We start from the raw sequence: 21,558 nt of genomic DNA on the forward strand, positions 1-21,558 counted from the left end.
ACTTATCTATGCCTTCATTTCACAAAAATATAGACTCTTCACTTTCATTTCACACCAAATTTGATATACTCATATATAAACTTGGTGCTCTTTGGTACCTTTTTACATGAAAATGACCTTATTCAGCAGTGGCTGCATGGTTAAAGGATAAGAGCTAGACCCACCCACACCGTGCAACTGACGCAAGTTTAAATATTACCAGAGGGTCGTTTCCAACATGAATCGCATGAATAGACACACAGGCTAGGGTTGTAGTGTACTGGAAAGGGGGTAGGAAATTACTCTGAATGATGATATAGTTCAAGAAGATATGCTGACAAAATAAGGCACTAGGGAAACCAGCATTCTTATAATGAAAGTGGGGTTTCTCAGACAGAATCTGTGACACTGAGATAAATCCCTTAACCACCGTGCTCTCCGGTCTCTAACGCCAGATGTGAACAGTGCCTCCTCTTTCGTGCTACAGCAGCCTTACTTTCGGATTGGTCAATAACCAAGCGCTTGGTTCTTCAGAGCACTGAGAGTTACTGCCGAGAGACCTAGCAACTCTCACCATCAAAGACCGCAAACAGCCTATTTCAAGAGGCGTGGGTAAGGTAAAATCATATCTTTAGTATATCGCTAATTATTGGCGTTTGTGGCTTAATTAGTCTATTATAGTTTCTCTGCGCTTATTTATCTTTGCAAATAATTCCTAAATGTTGTGCTATTTGCAATTGTACAATAGGCTTTCCTGTGTTTTGACGTCTGAGGGAAGTAGCCTAGATTGTGTATTATATAGCCTGCATTTGTATGTATCCTATTAACGCCTTCTAAATCCAGTTATCCTATTGAACATCTTTACAGTAGCTGACTTAACGGGAAGCGCATGGTGCTGTGGTGTGTACCCTAGGTTAGCCAGTGGACAAGAGTTCTGCATGGAGACCAATGCGATTAACAGGTGCAAGAAAATATTTTTATATTTTACCATTGTCCAATATTGGAGTATGCATCAAATTCTGCTCAACCGGTGGTGGAATAAGTCTTTTTGGGGGGAGTTTAGCACAAGAATACTAAGTAGGTTAAGAAGTCAAACAAAGAGCAAAAGAAAATATGCCGATGCATATTGGAGCTTCTCAGTGGGCCAAACCATGCCCTCAGTTTCTCTTAGTGGGCCAAGCAATGCCCTCCGGTGACAAAAGTTGGGTACCACAGAGCTGCCAGGCTTCATCTCCTGTGGCATTGGTCTATGAATGAATAGCTTGGCTGGCATTGAGCTATGAACTGATTCAGACTTTGTCTCCTACAAACACAATCCCCAAATGACTCTTTAGAAAGGAAAGTAGAGACTGCTGAAATTAAGTGGATCTCAATACTCATTGGCAACTCAGAGTAGTGCTTTTGTAACAGATTTAAGAACGCACCGGAAACTCACTCCACAGCTAGCTTGAAATGTCACCGATGGAGCTATCCTATTAGTACATTTTGGATAACTCGAACGGTTGGTACGTTGTCAAGGAGGGTGGTGTGTTAGCGAAGCAGAGGTCTTGGGTTAAAGCGTCGGTGTGCGCCGAATCAGGAGGAAGCGGTACTCTCTAAGTAAGCAATGTGCGGTCATTTACTGTGGTGCTGTGACCTAGATCTACAGTTGCACTCAGCTCAACGCTGGGGTCACTGTTAAGGAAGTTTGAGGGATGAATGTAGCACATGGGGATGTGTGAAGCTTAATCTTCAGCCTGAAGAGTCCTCACCTGCTCCAGCGAATAGCTAGCTTTTCATGAGACGCAGAAGCTTCAGGAGAGCAGTCACTTGTTCTAGCAAGGCAGGGGGCCTGGGATCGAGCTTCGGTGTTAGAAGAGTCAGGAGGAAGTGGTACTTCCTGAGCAAGCAACGTTACATCCTTTAAACTTTCAGTAAAATATTAGCTAAAGGTCTGATTGTGCTGTAATGTTTGTATTCTGCTAATTTATTGTTCAGTCTTTATTGGTCTGGTGCTGGTAGAGCAAGTTATGGTATGCACTTAGACTCCTCTTTGTGACCATAATGTCAGCCACATCCTGCAGAAAGGACAGGGAATGTTGTTATTGATCTAAAATATTAATACTAGAAATCCTCCTAATGCAATATCAATCAGTAGCTAATGTCCTCTTAAACCAATTATGATTTGGTACTGTACTTTTGCCCAATGGGATCACACAACAAAGGACTAATGTGAGTGTACATTATGATTATAATGAGGATGTGGTGGTTATAATGACCAACTTGCTGCCTGGTACACCTGTTGCTCTCTCTGCTTCTCCTCCACGGCTCTGTAATTGCCCCTGATGGGATATATAAATCTGTATTTAATTGAACTGAATAGAACCAGAGAAGGATATAAGCCTGTGGAACAGGCATGGGCCATGTTCCAATATCCACACTAGCATAACACTTCAAATTAGAATGCATTACCAATACAGCACATTGCTTTTTTCAAGTGGTATGCTGGTGTGGGTATTGGAAGAACTGTTTTTGGTTCCGGGTAGAACCCTTTTGGGTTCCATGTAGAACCATTTCCACAGATGGCTCTACATGGAACCCAAAATGGTTCTACCTGGAACCAAAAAGGGTTATCCTATGGGGACAGCCGAAGAACCCTTTTGGAAATATTTTTTCTAAGTGTATAGTCTTGCGTGTGAAAATACAGAATGACCACATGTTGACGCTTTACTTGATTTCTTGTGGTTTGTGTCTGAAATGGGACCCAATAGGACTCTGGTCAAAAGTATTGCACTATAGATGGAATAAGGTACGATATAGGGAATAAGGTGCTATTTCAGACACGTACATAATTCCATGTCAGACGTGATTAGACTGAATTAGCCCAGATAGGACAGATTTGTTATTCCAGGCTTGTCTTTATTGAAAAGGGATGCTCATTACATGCTAAGGGTCCACTGGGAATTCCAGGACTTGTTGTGCGATGCATGGACCTGCCTGTAAACAAGATCATCAGCCTCAGCCTGAGCACCTCTATAGGGTTGGCTGTTCCTCGACTACAGAGATCTGTTGTATGAAATAGGGAACACAGGTTAAACAAATATTTGTTGTGTTCAGCACAACGTAGTTAAGCGTTTTGCAACCAAATGTGTGTTCTAAATGGTTTCACATTTTCCTGCCTACTGAACACGCCCGTGGCTACACATCAGTTTCAGTGGGGATGGTTTATGGCTTTGTGTTGATCCAAATCTCCATCTGCACATGGGCATATTTAGACAGGTTATATGAGGACAGAAGTTAGCGCAGAGTAACTGATGGACATGTTCATTTTTGGAATAATATCACAGTGTAGGAAGGACCAGAGGCTAATGATGCGTTTTAATATTTCATCCCTTCATTCTTGAATAATGATGTTGATTTGAGACAAACTCCTTGTTCTTCAGCAGCACATGTTACTACACCAGGCATGAGTACAGTACATCTTGGCCACATGGGGGAACTTTATCAAATGTTGGTCATGTGACATACACTATCTTGCTTGTCCCGTTTCCATGGTTTCTGGGTTGACTATCTTGTATTTCTGATATACAGCCACAGTAGTTCCAATTTAGTTTGCCAAGGTTGCATGCTTAGGGCTGTTGGCAGACTCACTAATCACCTGGTAGCAATCACCAATCAATACATGCAGTCCAGGCCAGCTAGTAGAGTGCAGACCTCACCGATCTCTGCCTGTGTGATAAAGCAGAGAATCATTTCACATAGAACAGCAAAAGCTCTTGGGAAATCACACCAGCTAGTGTGTGTAATTCATCATGCCTGAACAGAGCAATGCCCTGTATTTTAATGCTCACACACTGAATGTTTTAGTGTTGTTACTAGTGTAATTAAACCGTTACTACACAGGCATAATATAAGTTGTTTTCATTAGGTTTGTCATTCATGTGTTAATGTTTTACAAAAGAGCACATGGCTTACCTGAGAAGCTGTGAAGTTTTGACTGGGTCTAAGTTATGTTGAGATCTTCTCTCTGTCCTGCAGGCCTTTTTGTGGAGGGCTAGTCTGAGATAAAGTTGGGCAAACTGTTCCCTGTACTCTCCTCTGTCCTCCTGAGGTCACTCACAGCAGCACAGAAGAATCACTCTAATTGGAGGTCTGGAATTATTAAGTTAAGCTTGCCAATAGTTGCAACTGTAACAGGATACTGTTATGCTATTTGTGACCGACCGCCTTGATTCGGTCTTATGTAGCAACATTTTAAATGGTGTTTTTTTACATTGGATAAAAGCAGACACACAGCTATAAAATGGTATACCATACACTACAGTTGAGGAACAATGGGGAAAGTAATTTGAGAAAATGGCCCTTGAATGCTTTGGTACCTAGTGGAGAGCTCTTCTTTGTCTACACCAATTCAGCATTGTTCACATCCCCTTAAACCAGCCCCACCCATCTCTAAGGATTCACATGTGAGGTCATGTGCTAAACAGTGAGTAGTGTAGTAAAGATTAAGACCAAAAGTGGTAAAAGTAGAAGCCTAAAATAAGGAAAAATTCCAGGTAAATAGAAAGTGTCCAAATATTAGATGACGCTTACCCAGACTCTTGCTAAGTGGATGTGTCTCTACAGCGAAATGGTTACTTGCGTAGTATCAATATCAAACTAGGTGGTGTCAATTCTAGAGAGAGAACAAAATAATAGACTGTATATACAAGAACAATATCAATGATACTGGTGATGGGGTAGTTACAGTTGAAGTCGGAAGTTTACATACACCTTAGCCAAATACATTTCAACTCAGTTTTTCACAATTCCTGACATTTAATCCTAGTAAAAATGCCCTGTCTTAGGTCAGTTAGGATCACCACTTTATTTTAAGAATGTGAAATGTCAGAATAATAGTAGAGAGAATGATTTATTTCAGCTTTTATTTCTTTCATCACATTCCCAGTGGGTCAGAAGTTTACATACACTCAATTAGTATTTGGTAGCATTGCCTTTAAATTGTTTAACTTGGGTCAAATGTTTCGGGTAGCCTTCCACAAGCTTCCCACAATAAGTTGGATGAATTTTGGCCCATTCCTCCTGACAGAGTTGGTGTAACCGAGTCAAGTTTGTAGGCCTCCTTGCTCGCACACGCTTTTTCAGTTCTGCCCACAAATTTTCTATAGGATTGAGGTCAGGGCTTTGTGATGGCCACTCCAATACCTTGACTTTGTTGTCCTTAAGCCATTTTGCCACAACTTTGGAAGAACGCTTGGGGTCATTGTCCATTTGGAAGACCCATTTGCGACCAAGCTTTAACTTCCTGACTGATGTCTTGAGATGTTGCTTCACATAATTGTCCGTCCTCATGATGCCATCTATTTGGTGAAGTGCACCATTCCCTCCTGCAGCAAAGTACCCCCAGAACATGATGCTGCCGCCCCCGTGCTTCATGGCTGGGATGGTTTTCTTCGGCTTGCAAGCCTCCCTCGTTTTCCTCCAAACATAACGATGGTCATTAGGGCCAAACAGTTCTATTTTGTTTCATCAGACCAGAGGACATTTCTCCAAAAAGTACGATCTTTGTCCCAATGTGCAGTTGCAAACCGTAGTCTGGCTTTTTTTTATGGCGGTTTTGGAGCGGTGGCTTCTTCCTTGCTGAGCGGCCTTTCAGGTTATGTCGATATAGGACTCGTTTTACTGTGGATATAGATACTTTTGTACCGGTTTCCTCCAGCATCTTCACAAGGTCCTTTGCTGCTGTTCTGGGATTGATTTGCACTTTTCGCACCAAAGTACATTCATCTCTAGGAGACAGAACCCGTCTCCTTCCTGAGCGGTATGACGGCTGCGTGGTCCCATGGTGTTTATACTTGCGTACTATTGTTTGTACAGATGAACGTGGTACCTTGAGGTGTTTGGAAATTTCTCCCAAGGATGAACCACACTTGTGGTCTACAAATCTTCTTTGAGATCTTGGCTGATTCTTTATTTTATTTTCCTAATGATGTCAAGCAACGAGGCACTGAGTTTGAAGGTAGGCTTTGAAATACATCCACAGGTACACCTTCTAAAGCCATGACATACTTTTCTGGAATTTCCCAAGCTGTTTAAAGGCACAGTCAACTTAGTGTATGTAAACTTCTGACCCACTGGAATTGTGATGCAGTGAAATAATCTGTCTGCAAACAATTGTTGGAAACATTACTTGTGTCATGCACAAAGTAGATGTCCTAACCGACTTACCAAAACTATAGTTTGTTAACAATACATTTGTGGAGTGGTTGAAAATGACTCCAACCTAAGTGTATGTACACTTCCGACTTCAACTGTAAGTTATATGCATACAATAATTGGTAAAGTGGCAGAGCAGCAGGATAAAAAAATAAATAGTAGCAGCAACGTATGGTCTGTGTTAGGAGAGAGTCATGTGAATAGAGGCACTGCAGATAGTGCTGATGACTGAACTCACCACCAGTGATGAACTGGTCTGTCCGAACCACGCATGAACAAGGGAATCTATTCGGAGAGCCTGTTTCTGTCCTGCTCTTGACTTTGATGCAGGTCATGTGATGTCTCTTCGTCGCAAAACTCCCCGATCTTCTCAAAAAGAGAAGTTTGTCTAGCTGTGTCCAGTCCAAGTGGTGCTTGTACAGGCAGACCATCCATGGGAGGAAGAATGTCAGCGTTGCTCAGCAGCTGAAACCTGGTCCCAACTGAGTCCAAATGCTCCTTGGAGACAACACCAGGCTCCAGTGCATCGAAGCTGTAAAACAGGAAATAACAAAACAAATTGAAAATACATTACAACCTTGCATAACATCAATTCTCCTCCCAAATTTAGATAAGAAGAATAACCTCATGCAATGAAAATGATATTCACCTGAAGTGCTGGTACTGCTTGATCTGTGGCAGCAGCCTGAAGTACAGAGTCAGGTGTTGTTACCAGCCATAGCTTTCCACCAGCACCGTACCATCCTCCAGTCCAACAAGCTGTGGGATGTTGACCCCTGTCACAGTGCTGTCCTAAACAACACCAGCAATCTCAGGCAAAAGTGTTCACTCTGGTCTTTCTAGAAATTTATAATATCTGAAACTGTAGCTAGACTCTTAACTGTATACATGGGGCTCCCGAGTGGCGCAGCAGTCTAAGCCACTGCATCGCAGTGCTAGAGGCGTCACTATAGACCCTGGTTCGATTCCAGGCTGTATCATAACCGGCCATGATTGGGAATCCCATAGGGTGGCGTACAATTGGCCCAGCGTCGTTAGGGTTTGGCTGGGGTAGGACGTCATTGTAAATAAGAATTTGTAATTAACTAAAATTATAAAATAAAATGAACGCTTCATGGCAGACTGCAACCCCTTTCATTAAATTAGACGTCGTTTGAGTTTTGTTTGTACAGCTTATTTGGCCCGTTGTGTCAAGTCACTCTGGTTCACACTGACCGTGTGCAATGGCATAAGAATCGTCCTCCTGAAAGTAGTCCATCACAAATTTTCCCACTGACCTTTGTCGATAGCGGCTGATAAATTAAGGGGATCAATGTTATTGGGAGCAGTAGCAACACATTTGCAGTTCTCCATGGCTAACGTTATATCTTTCAAAAAAAAACTGCAGTAGAAAGGATTGCACATAACGAGCAGCTCATTTTATAGACAGAAGATGCTACACAGCAGACCAATCTGAAACTCATCTCTCAGGATGTCCAGCCAATTCATTATCTCAGCCAATCATGGCTAGCGGGAAGGTTCCTGTCTTTTTCTGTGGCTTAACCAACTAGGCTCGTAATTTAACTTTAACTTTATTCGTATTTACACATGACATACAACTTTGTTATTAAGGTACATGGTTAAATAAAACATGAAAGTTCAAATGTTCCAGAAGGCATTTCTGCCAAAAAATGCATACAAAAAATATCTAAAAAATAAAAGTTCAAATGCCTCTCCTGTGAAGTCGTGACTTGAGACATATGCCTAGTTTCCTGAAACTAGTCACCTTTTAGGATGTGAGTAGCTATCTCAGATTGTCACAGTCTGCTGCTAAAGCCTTGTTCTTAGTCCATGCATTATTATATTACTCTATCAAAGGACTCTCATTGTATCATTTTGATTTCAGGAACACAATGACAAAACATAAATCCTTGTGACATTTTGTTTCTTCTTCCAGACACTACTGTGTCCCCATACCGTGACAGTTGTTGCTAACGTGCGCTAATGTGACTATAATGACGTTGTAAGTAACAGCAAACTTTCCAGGACATTCACATGTCTTTATATGGGCAGAAAGCTTAAATTCTTGTTAATCTAACTGCACTGTCCAATTTACAGTAGCTATTACAGTGAAAAAAGACCATGCTATTGTTTGAGGGGAGTGCACAACAACAAACTTTTACCACAGCAACTGGTTTGATATATTCACCTCTGAAGGTAAATAATGTACTTACATTCAGTGATCTTGCTCTGATTTGTCATCCTGAGGGTCCCAGAGATAAAACGTAGCATAGTTTGATAAAATACATTTTTATATTCAAATGTAGGAACATGGTTCTACAGTTGAATCCCATGCCGTCTCTGGGTCCACACCCACACTGCCCGGCCATCTAGATGTGTGAAAGTTAATGTATAAGCTAATAATCCATCATGTATGACATTCCTGGGAGTGTATAAACGTACATTTTGTATTACCATATAATTTGTGAATGTTGTCTGTAGTTATGTACTTGAAAATGTATCAATTGACCAGTTCGGCACATTTGGGCAGACTTGATACAAAATGCTGTGCAGTATTGCAATTCTTCACTGGGTCAATCTGAAACTTTGCACATGCAATCTAATGGCCAAAATCTAATGGCCAAAATCTAAACCCCTATATTACATTATGGCCTTTCTCTTGCATTTCAAAGATGATGGAGAAAAACAATTATATAAAATGCATGTTTTTTTTTTTGTATCATCTTTTACCAGATCTAATGTGTTACATTCTCCTACATTAATTTCACATTTCCACAAACTTCAACGTGTTTCCTTTCAAATGGTAACAAGAATATGCACATCCTTCCTTTCGGTCCTGAGCAACAGGCAGTTAGTCATTTTGGGTGAAAATTGAAAAAAATGTCAGATTGTTCTTAGTCCGTGCATTATTATATTACTCTATCAAAGGACTCTCTTTGTATCATTTTGATTTCAGGAACTCAATGACAAAACAAAAATCCTTTCCTCGTGACATTTTGTTGTTTCTTCTTCTTCCAGAGCTGAGTGAGTGGAATGGCCGGGACTGTCGTTGTTTTGAGTCAAACTCACTTTGCTGGGCCCCACAGCCTGGTACTGTGTGGGTGCTAACAGAGAGGAACAAAGCATGTGGACCACATCTGCCATGACAGTCAACATGTCTGAGGCTGAGCCAGACCACATTAACTGCACCATCAGCCATGAGATCCACCAGTACCTGTTCTCTGTGGCCTACATCCTGGTTCTTTTGATTGGCGTTCCCACCAACGCCTACTCCCTCTACCATGCCTGGCTTCAGCTGAGAGACAAGAACGAGCTGGGGATCTACCTACTCAACCTGACCGTGTCAGACCTCCTCTACCTGGCCTCTCTGCCTCTCTGGCTGCAGTACATCTTCCAGGGAGATGACTGGAGACAAACTGAGTGGCTTTGCCAGCTGTGTGGCTTCCTGCTCTATGAAAACATTTATGTTAGTATCGGATTCTTATGTTGTATCTCTATAGACCGTTACCTGGCCGTAGTGTACCCATTCCGCTTCACAGCTTTTCGAAGTATGCGGGCAGCCACGTTGGCCAGCGCCTTCATCTGGCTGAAAGAGATTGCTGTGGGTGTTGTCTTTTTCAAACACAAAGAGCTAAGCAGGGACAGCACCAACCAATCGGTGTGCTTTGAGCACTACCCCATGCAGCCGTGGGAGTACCCAATCAACTACTACCGTTTTGCCGTTGGCTTCCTGTTCCCACTAGGCATCCTGTCCGTGTCATATCTCCGCGTCCTGCGGGCGGTCGGAAAAAGCGTAGGCACGCAAAGCACCCAGAAAACGCGCATCAAGAACCTGGTGACCAGCACCATTGTCATTTTCCTGGTGTGTTTCTCTCCATACCACGTGTTCCTGCTGGTGCGTACCATCTTAGAAAGAGACTGCCCCTTCATAATCAACATCTTCAACTACTACCACGTCTCCCTGCTGCTCACCAGCTTCAACTGCGTGGCCGACCCAGCGCTGTACTGTTTCGTCAGTGAGAGGGCCCAGCAGGGGATCCAACAAGCCCAGGAGGCCTGTACCCAGGCCCTCTGCTACTGCTGCCACAGGGGACAGCACAGCCCCATCACAGCCACAGGTACAGACTCCGAGGTGGCCACCTCCAACGAGAACAGAAAAGTCTCAGTCACACTGCTGACGTCTAGTAGTAATATTAATAATACATGGGTTTTATGAAGCTCTTTTGAAGGACCTAAAGACACTTGATTATTAGACTATGAGCTAGGGTTGGATTTGGAGAGAGAAGGTTGGGGAAAAAATACATACAGTGACAGGACATTGGACATGAGACATTGGGCAATGATATGATTGTGGGCAGTCCCATGAGCAGTAACGTGAGGTTCATAGGAACCCATCAAATATGCTGTCAAATGAAAGCTAAGAGTCTATATTTTTGAGAAATTAACGCATATATACATTTTTCAACCATTTCCAATGCAAAAAAAATGTGGAATAAGCAAAGGCTTTGATTTCTGTTCAAACAGATAGAAAAGGGGTCTTATAAAACATCTACCAGAAAAAGTCTTAAAGGTATTAGAAATACATCAAAACCCAGTAATGTTGCAGTAAAGACCCTTCCAAGTAATATCTATATATTTAGTTTTGCAGAAATTATTTGACGTCTGTAAGTTTAAGGAATGTTGCCTAGTGTCTAGTCATTCTCTTACCAGAAACATATCTTTAAGATATTTTCTAATTTCTCTCCCTCATGAGGAGGGAGAATAATGAAAGTTCACATAAGTAACAATTAAAGGTAGACCTACCGGTTTTAGTGTTTTTACTGATAACAATTTGGTTTATGATTTATTAAGTGATTTAAAACGTGTCATTTTGGTACCAAATTGGTAACGGAATGGCTGCAACTGAATTGGCTGCAATGGGAGTTCATACTAGTTACAAACCAGGTGGGTCATCTGCTAATGTCCTCCCTTCTACTGGCATACTGGTATGTTCAGCTCATAACTGTTTTCTTTCTCTTTCCGTTGTGTGGCGGTCAAAGCAAGAGTGTGAAAACAGTCTGGACAACCCCGCCCTCTCTCTCCCTGTCTCTCTTCTCTCTCTCCAGTTGAAGTCACTTCTCCTGGTTCTTATTGACACCTAGCCATGACTCTCATGAGCCCTCTCTATTTCCATTTACTGTAACTGGCCCTCTCACCCACTGAGCACCGACTGACACCGGACGTCTTTGGACGTGGAAAAGTAGTTTACATTTTGTCAGTCCAAATCTAAACCAGTCATAGATGTCTGTTTCTACTGTACTGTACTGACCTTTACTGTACTGAACTATACTAGGCTGTACTGACCTTTAATTTTCTGAACTATACTGTACTGACCTTTACTGTACTGAACTCTACTGCACTGTACTTACCTTTACTGTACTGTACTGACCTTTACTGTACTGAACTCTACTGTACTGAACTCTACTGTACTGTACTGACCTTTACTTTTCTGACCTGTACTGTACTGACCTTTACTGTACTGAACTATACTAGGCTGTACTGACCTTTAATTTTCTGAACTATACTGTACTGACCTTTACTGTACTGAACTCTACTGTACTGTACTGACCTTTACTGTACTGTACTGTACTGACCTTTACTGTACTGAACTCTACTGTACTGTACTGACCTTTACTTTTCTGACCTGTACTGTACTGACCTGTACTGTACTGAACTCTACTGTACTGAACTCTACTCTACTGTACTGTACTGACCTTTACTTTTCTGACCTGTACTGTACTGACCTTTACTGTACTGAACTGTACTGTACTCTGCTCTACTGTGCTGTATTTTGATGCTGTACTTTGTTGTCCAAACGTGTGAAATAATGACATCTATGATTGGTACAGATTTGGTCCGAACTGGACCAACCAAATTTGGTCTTGTTTGGGGCCGGAGCTCATTAGAATAATAGCCATTGTGTAGAATAATACCCAAACATGCAAAGAGGGATATTACATTTGTTCTACCTTTGTGTACTTTTTCAGGATACATCACAATGAGGAGAAGGACATTCATAATTATACACTACGGTATAATACAGATCAGGGTCTCATGATGTGACCATCTGTTTCCGGGTGTTAATCCACTTCACTTACTGTAGTTCAATAACCAAAGTAAAAAAAAATCTAACTCAAGTTGTCATATCATAGCTGACACCGATTCTTTCTGCAGACATCTTTGAATCTTAATTTGGAGTAAAACATGGTCCAAAAAAACAGAGGGAGATTATATTGGCATTCTGTTACCAAACTTTACATCTGCACTGTTCTTCCAGTAAATGTATTTGTAAAATATTCAGTGGAAATTGTTAAAAATAGTCCTTGTGCATAGAGCTGTATGTTTTGTTGAACTTTGCAATCAATGGTTTTTGTCTGGCATACAGTCTGTGTCATTCTGTTACAGTGGCCTTGGACATATGACATAGTAAAAGTCTTATAATTAAGGTATAACATATGAATATGATGCTTTTTGTTTTTAAATGAATGTTTTATGCTTTCTTTAACATGTGCAGGACACATGCACACGTGATGCTGCCTTGTGTATAAGCCTGAGTTGAAAACTATCTTGCTTACCAAGTTCTTTCTGCAACATTGTCAGGTTTTTATCTTTCATCACATTATGTAATATTCATTGTGTGTTTTTGGTTTTGGGAGTGACTCTGAATTCATACGACATATCAGCACAGATACGACATATCAACATAGCCTCTTGACCAAACTTATCTCTATTTCCTGTTTGTTTATTTTTAAGTACACTGAACAAAAATATATAAAGTGTTGGTTTCATGAGCTGAAATAAAATATCCCAGAAATGTTTCATACACATAATAGCTCATTTCTCTTAAATGTTGTGCACAAATTTGTTTACATCCCTGTTAGTGAACATTTCTCCTTTGCCAAGATAATAATCCACCTGACAGGTGTGGCATATCAAGAAGCTGATTAAACAGCATGATCATTACACCTTGTGCTGGGGACAATAAAAGGTCACTCTAAAATGGGCAGTTTTGTCACACAACACAATGCCACAGATGTCTCAAGTTTTGAGGGAGCGTGCAATTGGCATGCTGACTGCAGGAATGTCAACCAGAGCTGTCATTTTAGGGAATTTGGCAGTACTTCCAACCGGCCTCACAACTGCAGACCACGTGTAACCACGCCAGTTCAGGATCTCCAGTACCGGCTTCTTCACCTGCGGTGTTGTCTGAGACCAGCCACTCGGACAGCTGATGAAACTGTGGCTTTGCACAACCAAAGAATTTCTGCACAAACTGTCAGAAACCATCTCAGGGAAGCTCATTTGTGTGCTCTGCGTCCTCACTAGGGTATTGACCTGATTGTAGTTCGGCGTCGTAATCGACTTCACTAGCACGCTGGAGAAGTTTGCTCTTCACGGAAGACTCCCAGTTTCAACTGTACCGGGCACATGGCAGACAGCGTTTATGGCGTTGTGTGGGTGAGCGGTTTGCTGATGTCAACGTTGTGAACAGTTCCCCATGGTGGCGGTGGGGTTATGGTATGGTCAGGCATAAGCTACGAACAACGAACACAATTGTATTTTATCGATGGCAATTTAAATGCACAGAGATACCGTGACGAGATCCTTAGGCTCATTGTCGTGCCATTCATCCGCCGCCATCACCTCATGTTTCAGCATGGCAATGTACGGCCCCATGTCGCAAGGATCTATACACAATTCCTGGAGTTGTGAAAATGTTCCAGTCCTTCCATGGCCTGCATACTCACCACAAGTCACCGATTTGAGCATGTTTGGGATGCTGTGGGTCGACGTGTACGACAGTTTTTTCCAGATACTGACTGTTTTTCTGATCCACACCCCTACCTTTTTCTTTTTAAGGTATCTGTGACCAACACATGCGTATCTGTATTCCCAGTCATTTAAAATCAGAGATTAGGGCCAATTGAATTTATTTCAATTGACTAAATTCCTTATATATAATGTAACTCAGTAAAATGTTTGAAATTGTTGCATGTCTCGTTTATATTTATGTTCAATGTACAAGTAGTTATGTTCAATGTACAAGAATCCCTCTGGGATTCTTGCTGCTCAATATATGTGAATTGCTCCCAGTTTCAGGGGTACGTAAGGATTCCTCAGCTCAGATTCATAACTGACGGTGTGTGGAGAGCATAGACATACTGTATATACATACATCATTGGTTGAGAGCCTAAAGGGAAGCATCAGCACCGGGGCAAGCTCCGTAGTACCCCAGAGGTCTTGACTTACTTGACTTCTGTGTTTAGCATAAGTTGTTCAGTGTTCTCTACTGCACTCTCTTTCCCAGGGGTTTATCCTGCCCCTCTTAAGGATGTCTTAGTTTGAACTGCCCCATGATGCCCCCATCCCTTTTCCTGTTCCCATGTCTTCCCAGGCCATGTCCTGGCCACACAGCCTGAGTATTTCCAGGTTAAACGACCCACATGGGAACTAACGTAGCTGACCTTTCACACTCTGCACAGATTATTTTCTGCTGCATGTTTTCCCTCCTTACATTAGGAGTTTGGTTTTAAAGTACCACATCTTCCCAGAACAGAGAGCGAGCGAGAAATAGGCTTTTCACTTGTGAATTATGCAGTTGTAAATCACTGAAGGATGGACTGGTTGTTCTAAGCGGTCAAACGTTGAGACATTCAGAGTTCATAAATCAAAGTATTTCAAAGCAGAACAAGAACCCAGGGGTCAATAAATTCACACAGAAGGAGCCAGTGTAACAATATTGTTGACTCTTATATAATATTTCACAGGGGCTCTAATGGGATCAAATGTAATTTGTTTAAATGTTGTATGTTTAACCACATCATGAAAATATGAACATAAATCTGTAGAGCAAGTACTGTAACCAGTTCATTGGTTTAATTTTATTTTCTCTTGCTGTTTGAGGGATTTGCTTTGTGACCATGCAGTCATGCCTGACGTTAGCAGTGACCGACTGACTCAGTGATGCATGAAATGCCTTCTCGCTGCGTGTTTTTCTTCTTCTGCTGAAGTTATGACCTCTTGCTGTTTCCTTTCATATCAGTTTGGTCTAATCAGAAATGTTCTCTTCACATCTTTCTCATATATCTGGCAATACCTCTGTTAGCCCGGCACCTTGTGGTTAGCTCAACAAGTAGAAGGAAGTAGAGACGCTGTTGCACCCTCTTGACAAGAGTGGTGATGGTGTTGGTTCATGACAATGTGGACACCGAGGAACTCACTGATACAGTCCCATTGATGTGGATCGGGGCATGTTCCCTCCAATGCTTCCTGAAGTCAACAATCGACTCCTTTGTTTTCTGACGATGAGGGAGAGGTTGTTGTCATGACGCCACAATGCCAGTTCACTTACCTCCTCCCTATAGGCTGACTTGTCATGGTTGGCTATCAGGCCTATAGTCGTGGTGTCGTCAGCAAACTTGATGGAGTTGGTGTCGTGCAAAGACACGCAGTCGTGGGTGAACAGGGAGTACTGATGACACAACGCTGTGTTGAGTCAGTGTGGAGGAGGTGTTGTTGCCAATCCTCACAGCCTGCAGTCTGCCTGTCAGGAACTCCAGGATCCAGTTGCAGAGAGTGGTGTCCAGACTCAGGGCTCTGAGCTTGGTGTCGAGCTTGGAGGGAACAATAGTGTTGATTGCTGAACTGCAGTCAATGAACAGCATTCTCACATAGGTGTTCCTCGTGTCCAGATGTGTTACGGCTGTGTGAATAGTGATAGACATGGCATCTTCAGTGGATCTGTTGGAACAGTAGGCAAATTGGAGTGGGTCCAGTGTGCCTGGCATGCTGGCCTTGATATGGGCCGTGACCAGCCTCTCGAAGCATTTCAGGATGACATAGGTGAGCACAATGGGACAATAGTAATTTGGGCATGTCACGTTGTTATTCTTGGGCACTGGGACGATGGGGGTCTCCTTAAAGCAAGTGGGGACTACAGCCTGGGACAGGACCAGCTAAAATATTTCAGAGAAGATGCCCGCTAGCTGGTCAGCACACACTCTGAGGACACGGCCTGGGAGGCCATCTGGGCCGGCTGCTTTGTGAGTGTTTACTCTATTGAGAGTTTTCCTCACGTCAGGCTCAGAGAGCAAAAGCACCTGGTGGGCGATAGGTTCAGTACACGTCACTGTATTCTGTATCAGAACGTAGGCTTGCACTCTTTCAAGTATCGTAGATTGATGCATTGCACTCTTTATTTATAAAGTCCTCCTGCATAAACTTCCGCCGTACCTTACTTCATTGTTAACAGATGTCTGAGATGCCAGACCCTGTCTCAGGGATGGCTAACTCTGGAGATCCATTCAGTTGGGTTGATCTGCTTTTAGTTTTTATGGAAGTACTTAAGTAAAAATACTTTAAAGTTCTACTTGAGTAGTTTTTGGGGATATCATACTTTACTATTTATATTTTTGACAACTTTTACTCCCCTATATTCCTAAAGAAAATGTACAATAGGTGTACTGAACAAATTTGCCTCAAAGACCGGTAAGGTCCGTCAGAATAGATTGTCCTCCAACTTGGACATTTTGGAAAACCATATAATACCAAATTCGGTATGTAGGCCCATGCTACATATCTTAACATGGTTTGAGAAAAGCTAAGGGATTTGTTAAGAGATGGGTGAGTTAGTGATAAAGCAGGAAATCAGATGTTATGTGTCCATTTAAATCCTTTGTGAATCCACTTCACAATGGCATAACAGCTTGAAACTGTTTAGGGTTACCGAAGATATTACCATGATGAACCATGTTAAGTTTGGCATTGACATCTTAAAAAATAAGTAAACTATTAACCTGTCTGGGAACGTGGGACGCACCCTATCAACAGCAGGTGAAATATCAAGGGCGCCAAATTTGAAAACAATTAAATGTCATAATTCAAATTTCTCAAACATACAACTATCTTACGCCCTTTGAAAGATAAACATCTCCTTAATCTAACCACGTTGTCCGATTTCAAAAAGGTTTTACGGCGAAAGCATAAAGTTAGATTATGTTAGGACAGTACATTGAAAATAGCTGTGTGTAATGTTTTGTCAATGCAAAGACGGGCATCACCAAAAGCAGAAAACCAGCTAAAATTATGCACTAACCTTTGACAATCTTCATCAGATGACACTCCTAGGACATTATGTTAGAACAAAAAATGCATGTATTGTCTATCAAGTTCATATTTATATCCAAAAACAGCGTTTTACTATGGCGTTGATGCTGAGGAAATATTTTCCCTCCAATACCGCCAGTCAATCAGCACAACAAATTAAATAATTACTATTCGAAAACATTGGTAAAATATTATATTGTCATTAAAAGAATTATAGATTAACATCTCTTGAACGCAACCGCATTGCCAGATTTAAAAATAACTTTACTGGGAAATCACACTTTGCAATAATCTGAGGACTGCGCCCAGAAAAATAGGCTTTGCGATACAGACTAAGCGCCATGTTGGAGAGATCTAAAATCAAAAATACTATGTAAATAATCCCTTACCTTTGATTATCTTCATCAGAAGGCACTTCCAGGAATCCCAGGTCCATAACAAATGTAGTTTTGTTCGAAAAAGCTCATCATTTATGTCCAAAAAGCTCCGTGTTGTTAGCGCGTCCTGTAGGCTACTCAAAAACATGAACGACGCCCGCCGGACTTGTCTTCATCAAAGAAGAAAACAAATATTTACGTTCGTTCAAACATGTCAAATGTTGTATAGCATAAATCATTAGGGCCTTTTTCAATCAGAACTTCAATAATATTCAAGGCGGACGATTGCATTCTCTTTTAAAACGTATTGGAACGAGAGTACCCAAACATGCACTCGTGCGCCAGAGTCGTATCGGCCATCCGCTTATGACCAACGTTCCAAGTCTCTTGTTCGGTCAGTTTTCACAGTAGAAGACTCAAACCACTTTGTAAAGACTGGTGACATCTAGTGGATGGCGTAAGAAGTGCTCAATGATTAATACGTCCCTGTGTGTTTCAATGGCATAGGCTTAAAAGTAATTCAACACATCAGGTATCCACTTCCTGTCAGAATTTGTCTCAGGGTTTTGACTGCCATATGAGTTCTGTTATACTTACAGACACCATTCAAACAGTTTTAGAAAATTCAGAGTGTTTTCTATCCAATTCTGTTAATAATATGCATATCCTAGCTTCTGAGTTGGTGTAGGAGGCAGTTAAAAATGGGCACATATTTTTTTTCAAAATTCTCAATACTGCCCCCTATCCCCAACAGGTTTTAATAGTTCACTTTTGACGATGTAACGCTAATAATTAAAATAATCATAACATCTTCTTTTCATGGTCTAAAAGTCTGATTCACTCTGAATTTAATCTTTGTCAATAGTCTGTAAAGAGTTTGAGAAAATAACATTGATGCATTCAAAGATGCTAAAAATACTAAAGAAATCTTCTTCTCATGAACCATAGGACCAAATGACACCACATTTGGAATGTAGGCCTATCGTATGTCTTAACCTGTTGGGGCTAGGGGGCAGTATTTGCACGTCTGGATAAAAAAAATGTACCCGATTTAATCTGGTTACTAATCCTACCCAGTAACTAGAATATGCATATACTTATTATATATGGATAGAAAACACTCTAAAGTTTCTAAAACTGTTTGAATGGTGTCTGTGAGTATAACAGAACTCATTTGGCAGGCAAAACCCTGAGACATTTTCTGACAGGAAGTGGATACCTGATGTGTTGTATTACCTTTAAACCTATGCCATTGAAAAACACAGGGGCTGAGGAATATTTTGGCACTTCCTATTGCTTCCACTAGATGTCACCAGCCTTTACAAAGTGTTTTGAGTCTTCTGGAGGGAGATCTGACCGAACAAGAGCCATGGAACGATGATGGCCCATTAGACACCTGGCGCGCGAGTTCATGTTGGGTACCCTCGTTCCAATACGTTATAAAAGAGTATGCATTCGTCCACCTTGAATATTATTCATGTTCTGGTTAAAAAAGGCCCTAATGATTTATGCTATACAACGTTTGACATGTTTGAACGAACGTAAATATATTTTTTCCCCTCGTTCATGAAGTGAAGTCCGGCGGGCTTAGATCATGTGCTAACAAGACGGAGATTTTTGGACATAAATGATGAGCCCCTTTGTTTGGACCGGACCGGAAGGACACTGACAAGAGAATCAAAGGTAATGGATTATTTACATAGTATTTTCGATTTTAGATCTCCCCAACATGACGACTAGTCTGTATCGCAACGCGTATTTTTCTGGGCGCAGTGCTCAGATTATTGCAAAGTGTGATTTCCCAGTAAGGTTATTTTTAAATCTGGCAAGTTGATTGCGTTCAAGAGATGTAAATCTATAATTCTTTAAATGACAATATAATATTTTACCAATGTTTTCTAATTTTAATTATTTAATTTGTGGTGCTGACTTGACTGCCGGTTATTGGAGGGAAACGATTTCCTCAACATCAATGCCATAGCAAAACGCTGTTTTTGGATATAAATATGAACTTGATAGAACTAAAAATGCATGCATTGTCTAACATAATGTCCTAGGAGTGTCATCTGATGGAGATTGTAAAAGGTTAGTGCATCATTTTAGCTGGTTTTATGGTTTTGTTGACCCTGTCTTTGAATTGACAAAACATTACACACAACTCTTGTAAATGTACTGTCCTAACATACTCTAAATTTATGCTTTCGCCGTAAAACCTTTTTGAAATCGTAAAATGTGGTTAGATTAAGGAGATGTTTATCTTTCAAAGGGTGTAAAATAGTTGTATGTTTGAAAAATTTGAATTTTGACATTTATTTGGATTCAAATTTGCCGCTCTTGAAATGCACCTGCTGTTGATGGAGTGCACCACCCATAGAGGTTAACTTAGCTAAGGAATTGGTCAGATTTTACGTGTCCATTTTAAACCACTGTAAATCCACTCTGATCTTGTCCTTTCTGTCATCCTGTGAACCCCATTCATTGCTGCTTCCAGCTATATTTTATGATTGTGTTTTGCTTTTCATGTATTGTTGTGTATTATAACATGCATTTTAATGTGTATATGGATGTGTTGTTAATGTGTATGTTGTATTTTGATGTGTATTGTTGGGCTAAACAGGACTCATCTGGAAAAGAGCCCTTGGTCTCAGCATTGACTCCCTGTCAAAATAAAGAAGGAAAACATTTGTCATGATGGTTGATGTATGGAGTTGTGTGGATTCCTCTGTACAGTTGTTCTCTGGAAGAGAGGGCTTTCATGTAATTTTATCTTATTCAGATCTAGGGTTGCAAAAGAAGGGTATATCACTGGAAACTTTCTAAGTTTACTAGTAAACTACCCACATTTTTTTTTTTTTTAAGGATTTAAGACATCAAGTGGCCCTTTTGGGTACTTCAGATTTTTACAGGTGTCTGTAATTATCTCTGTCCCTCTGTGTGGCCTTATCACATGTAAAATGTATTAAATAGTTCAATAAGATTTTCAACAACAACAAAAAACAATGTTAAATATAAACCATCAACTTAGTGAATACCGTTGTTTAGTATTAGGGTTTCAGCATGAAATATCTGTATTTTACACACATTTTACTATGTCAGTATGTATTTGTTTTCAATGTTTTGGTGTCAAACTGGTGGCAGTTTTGAAAAACATAAATAGTTGGAAAAGTTGCAGAGTTAATTGAAAATAATGCCGTTGTTGATTACAAAAACGAGTTGAATCAACTTTATTTCCATGTAATTTCAACCCCAAAATATTAACTGATTGGACTTGCCAAAAGTGATCAAAATAAGCGAATTTAGTCTTTTTTTCACCCAACTTTTAACTTAAATCCAATGATAGGGTTACATTTTTGGTCGATTCCACTTTGTATTCACGTTAGTTGACATCTCAACCAAATGTAAATCAAAACTAAACTTTGAACTGACGTCTGTGCCCAGTGGGGAGATGCTTTTTTTTATTAGTTAGGCTATTTTCTCTTATAAACTCGATGGTTCGAGCCCTGAATACTGATTGGCTGACAGCCATGGTATATCAGACCGTATACCACGGGTATGACGAAACATTTTATTTTTACTGCTCTAATTACATTGGTAACCAGTTTATAATAGCAATACGGCACCTCGGGGGTTTGTGATATATGGCCAATAAACCACGGCTAAGGGCTGAGTGCAGGCACTCTGCGTTGCGTCGTGCTGAAGAACAGCCCTTAGTTGTGGTACATTGGCCATATACCACACCTCCTAGGGCCTGATTGCTAATTGAACCATATGGTCTATCTACTAGACACTCATGGACAATGTGGAGACCGATATTAAAAAGTGATACTCTCTCGCATATATGTTATTCAAGTATTAATTACC

General features: G+C 40.9%; 1 protein-coding gene across 2 annotated transcripts; it reads left to right on the forward strand.

The window, feature by feature from the left end:
• Nucleotides 1-230: 230 nt before the first annotated feature.
• LOC106601320 (G-protein coupled receptor 68) lies at nucleotides 231-17,481 on the forward strand. 2 transcript variants are annotated; one of them, XM_014193465.3, is made up of 2 exons: nucleotides 231-596; nucleotides 9,193-17,481. In XM_014193465.3, exon 2 carries the CDS (start codon nucleotides 9,299-9,301, stop codon nucleotides 10,388-10,390), a length of 1,092 nt encoding a protein of 363 aa, XP_014048940.3. In that variant the 5' UTR covers nucleotides 231-596; nucleotides 9,193-9,298; the 3' UTR covers nucleotides 10,391-17,481. The 2 variants fall into 2 exon arrangements, with proteins under 2 accessions (XP_014048940.3, XP_082829878.1); XM_082973752.1 differs by lacking the exon at nucleotides 231-596 and adding an exon at nucleotides 845-940.
• Nucleotides 17,482-21,558: the final 4,077 nt, after the last annotated feature.

This window comes from Salmo salar, chromosome 01 (genome assembly GCF_965601325.2).
Source record: "Salmo salar chromosome 01, fSalSal1, whole genome shotgun sequence".
Taxonomy (NCBI): domain Eukaryota; kingdom Metazoa; phylum Chordata; class Actinopteri; order Salmoniformes; family Salmonidae; genus Salmo; species Salmo salar.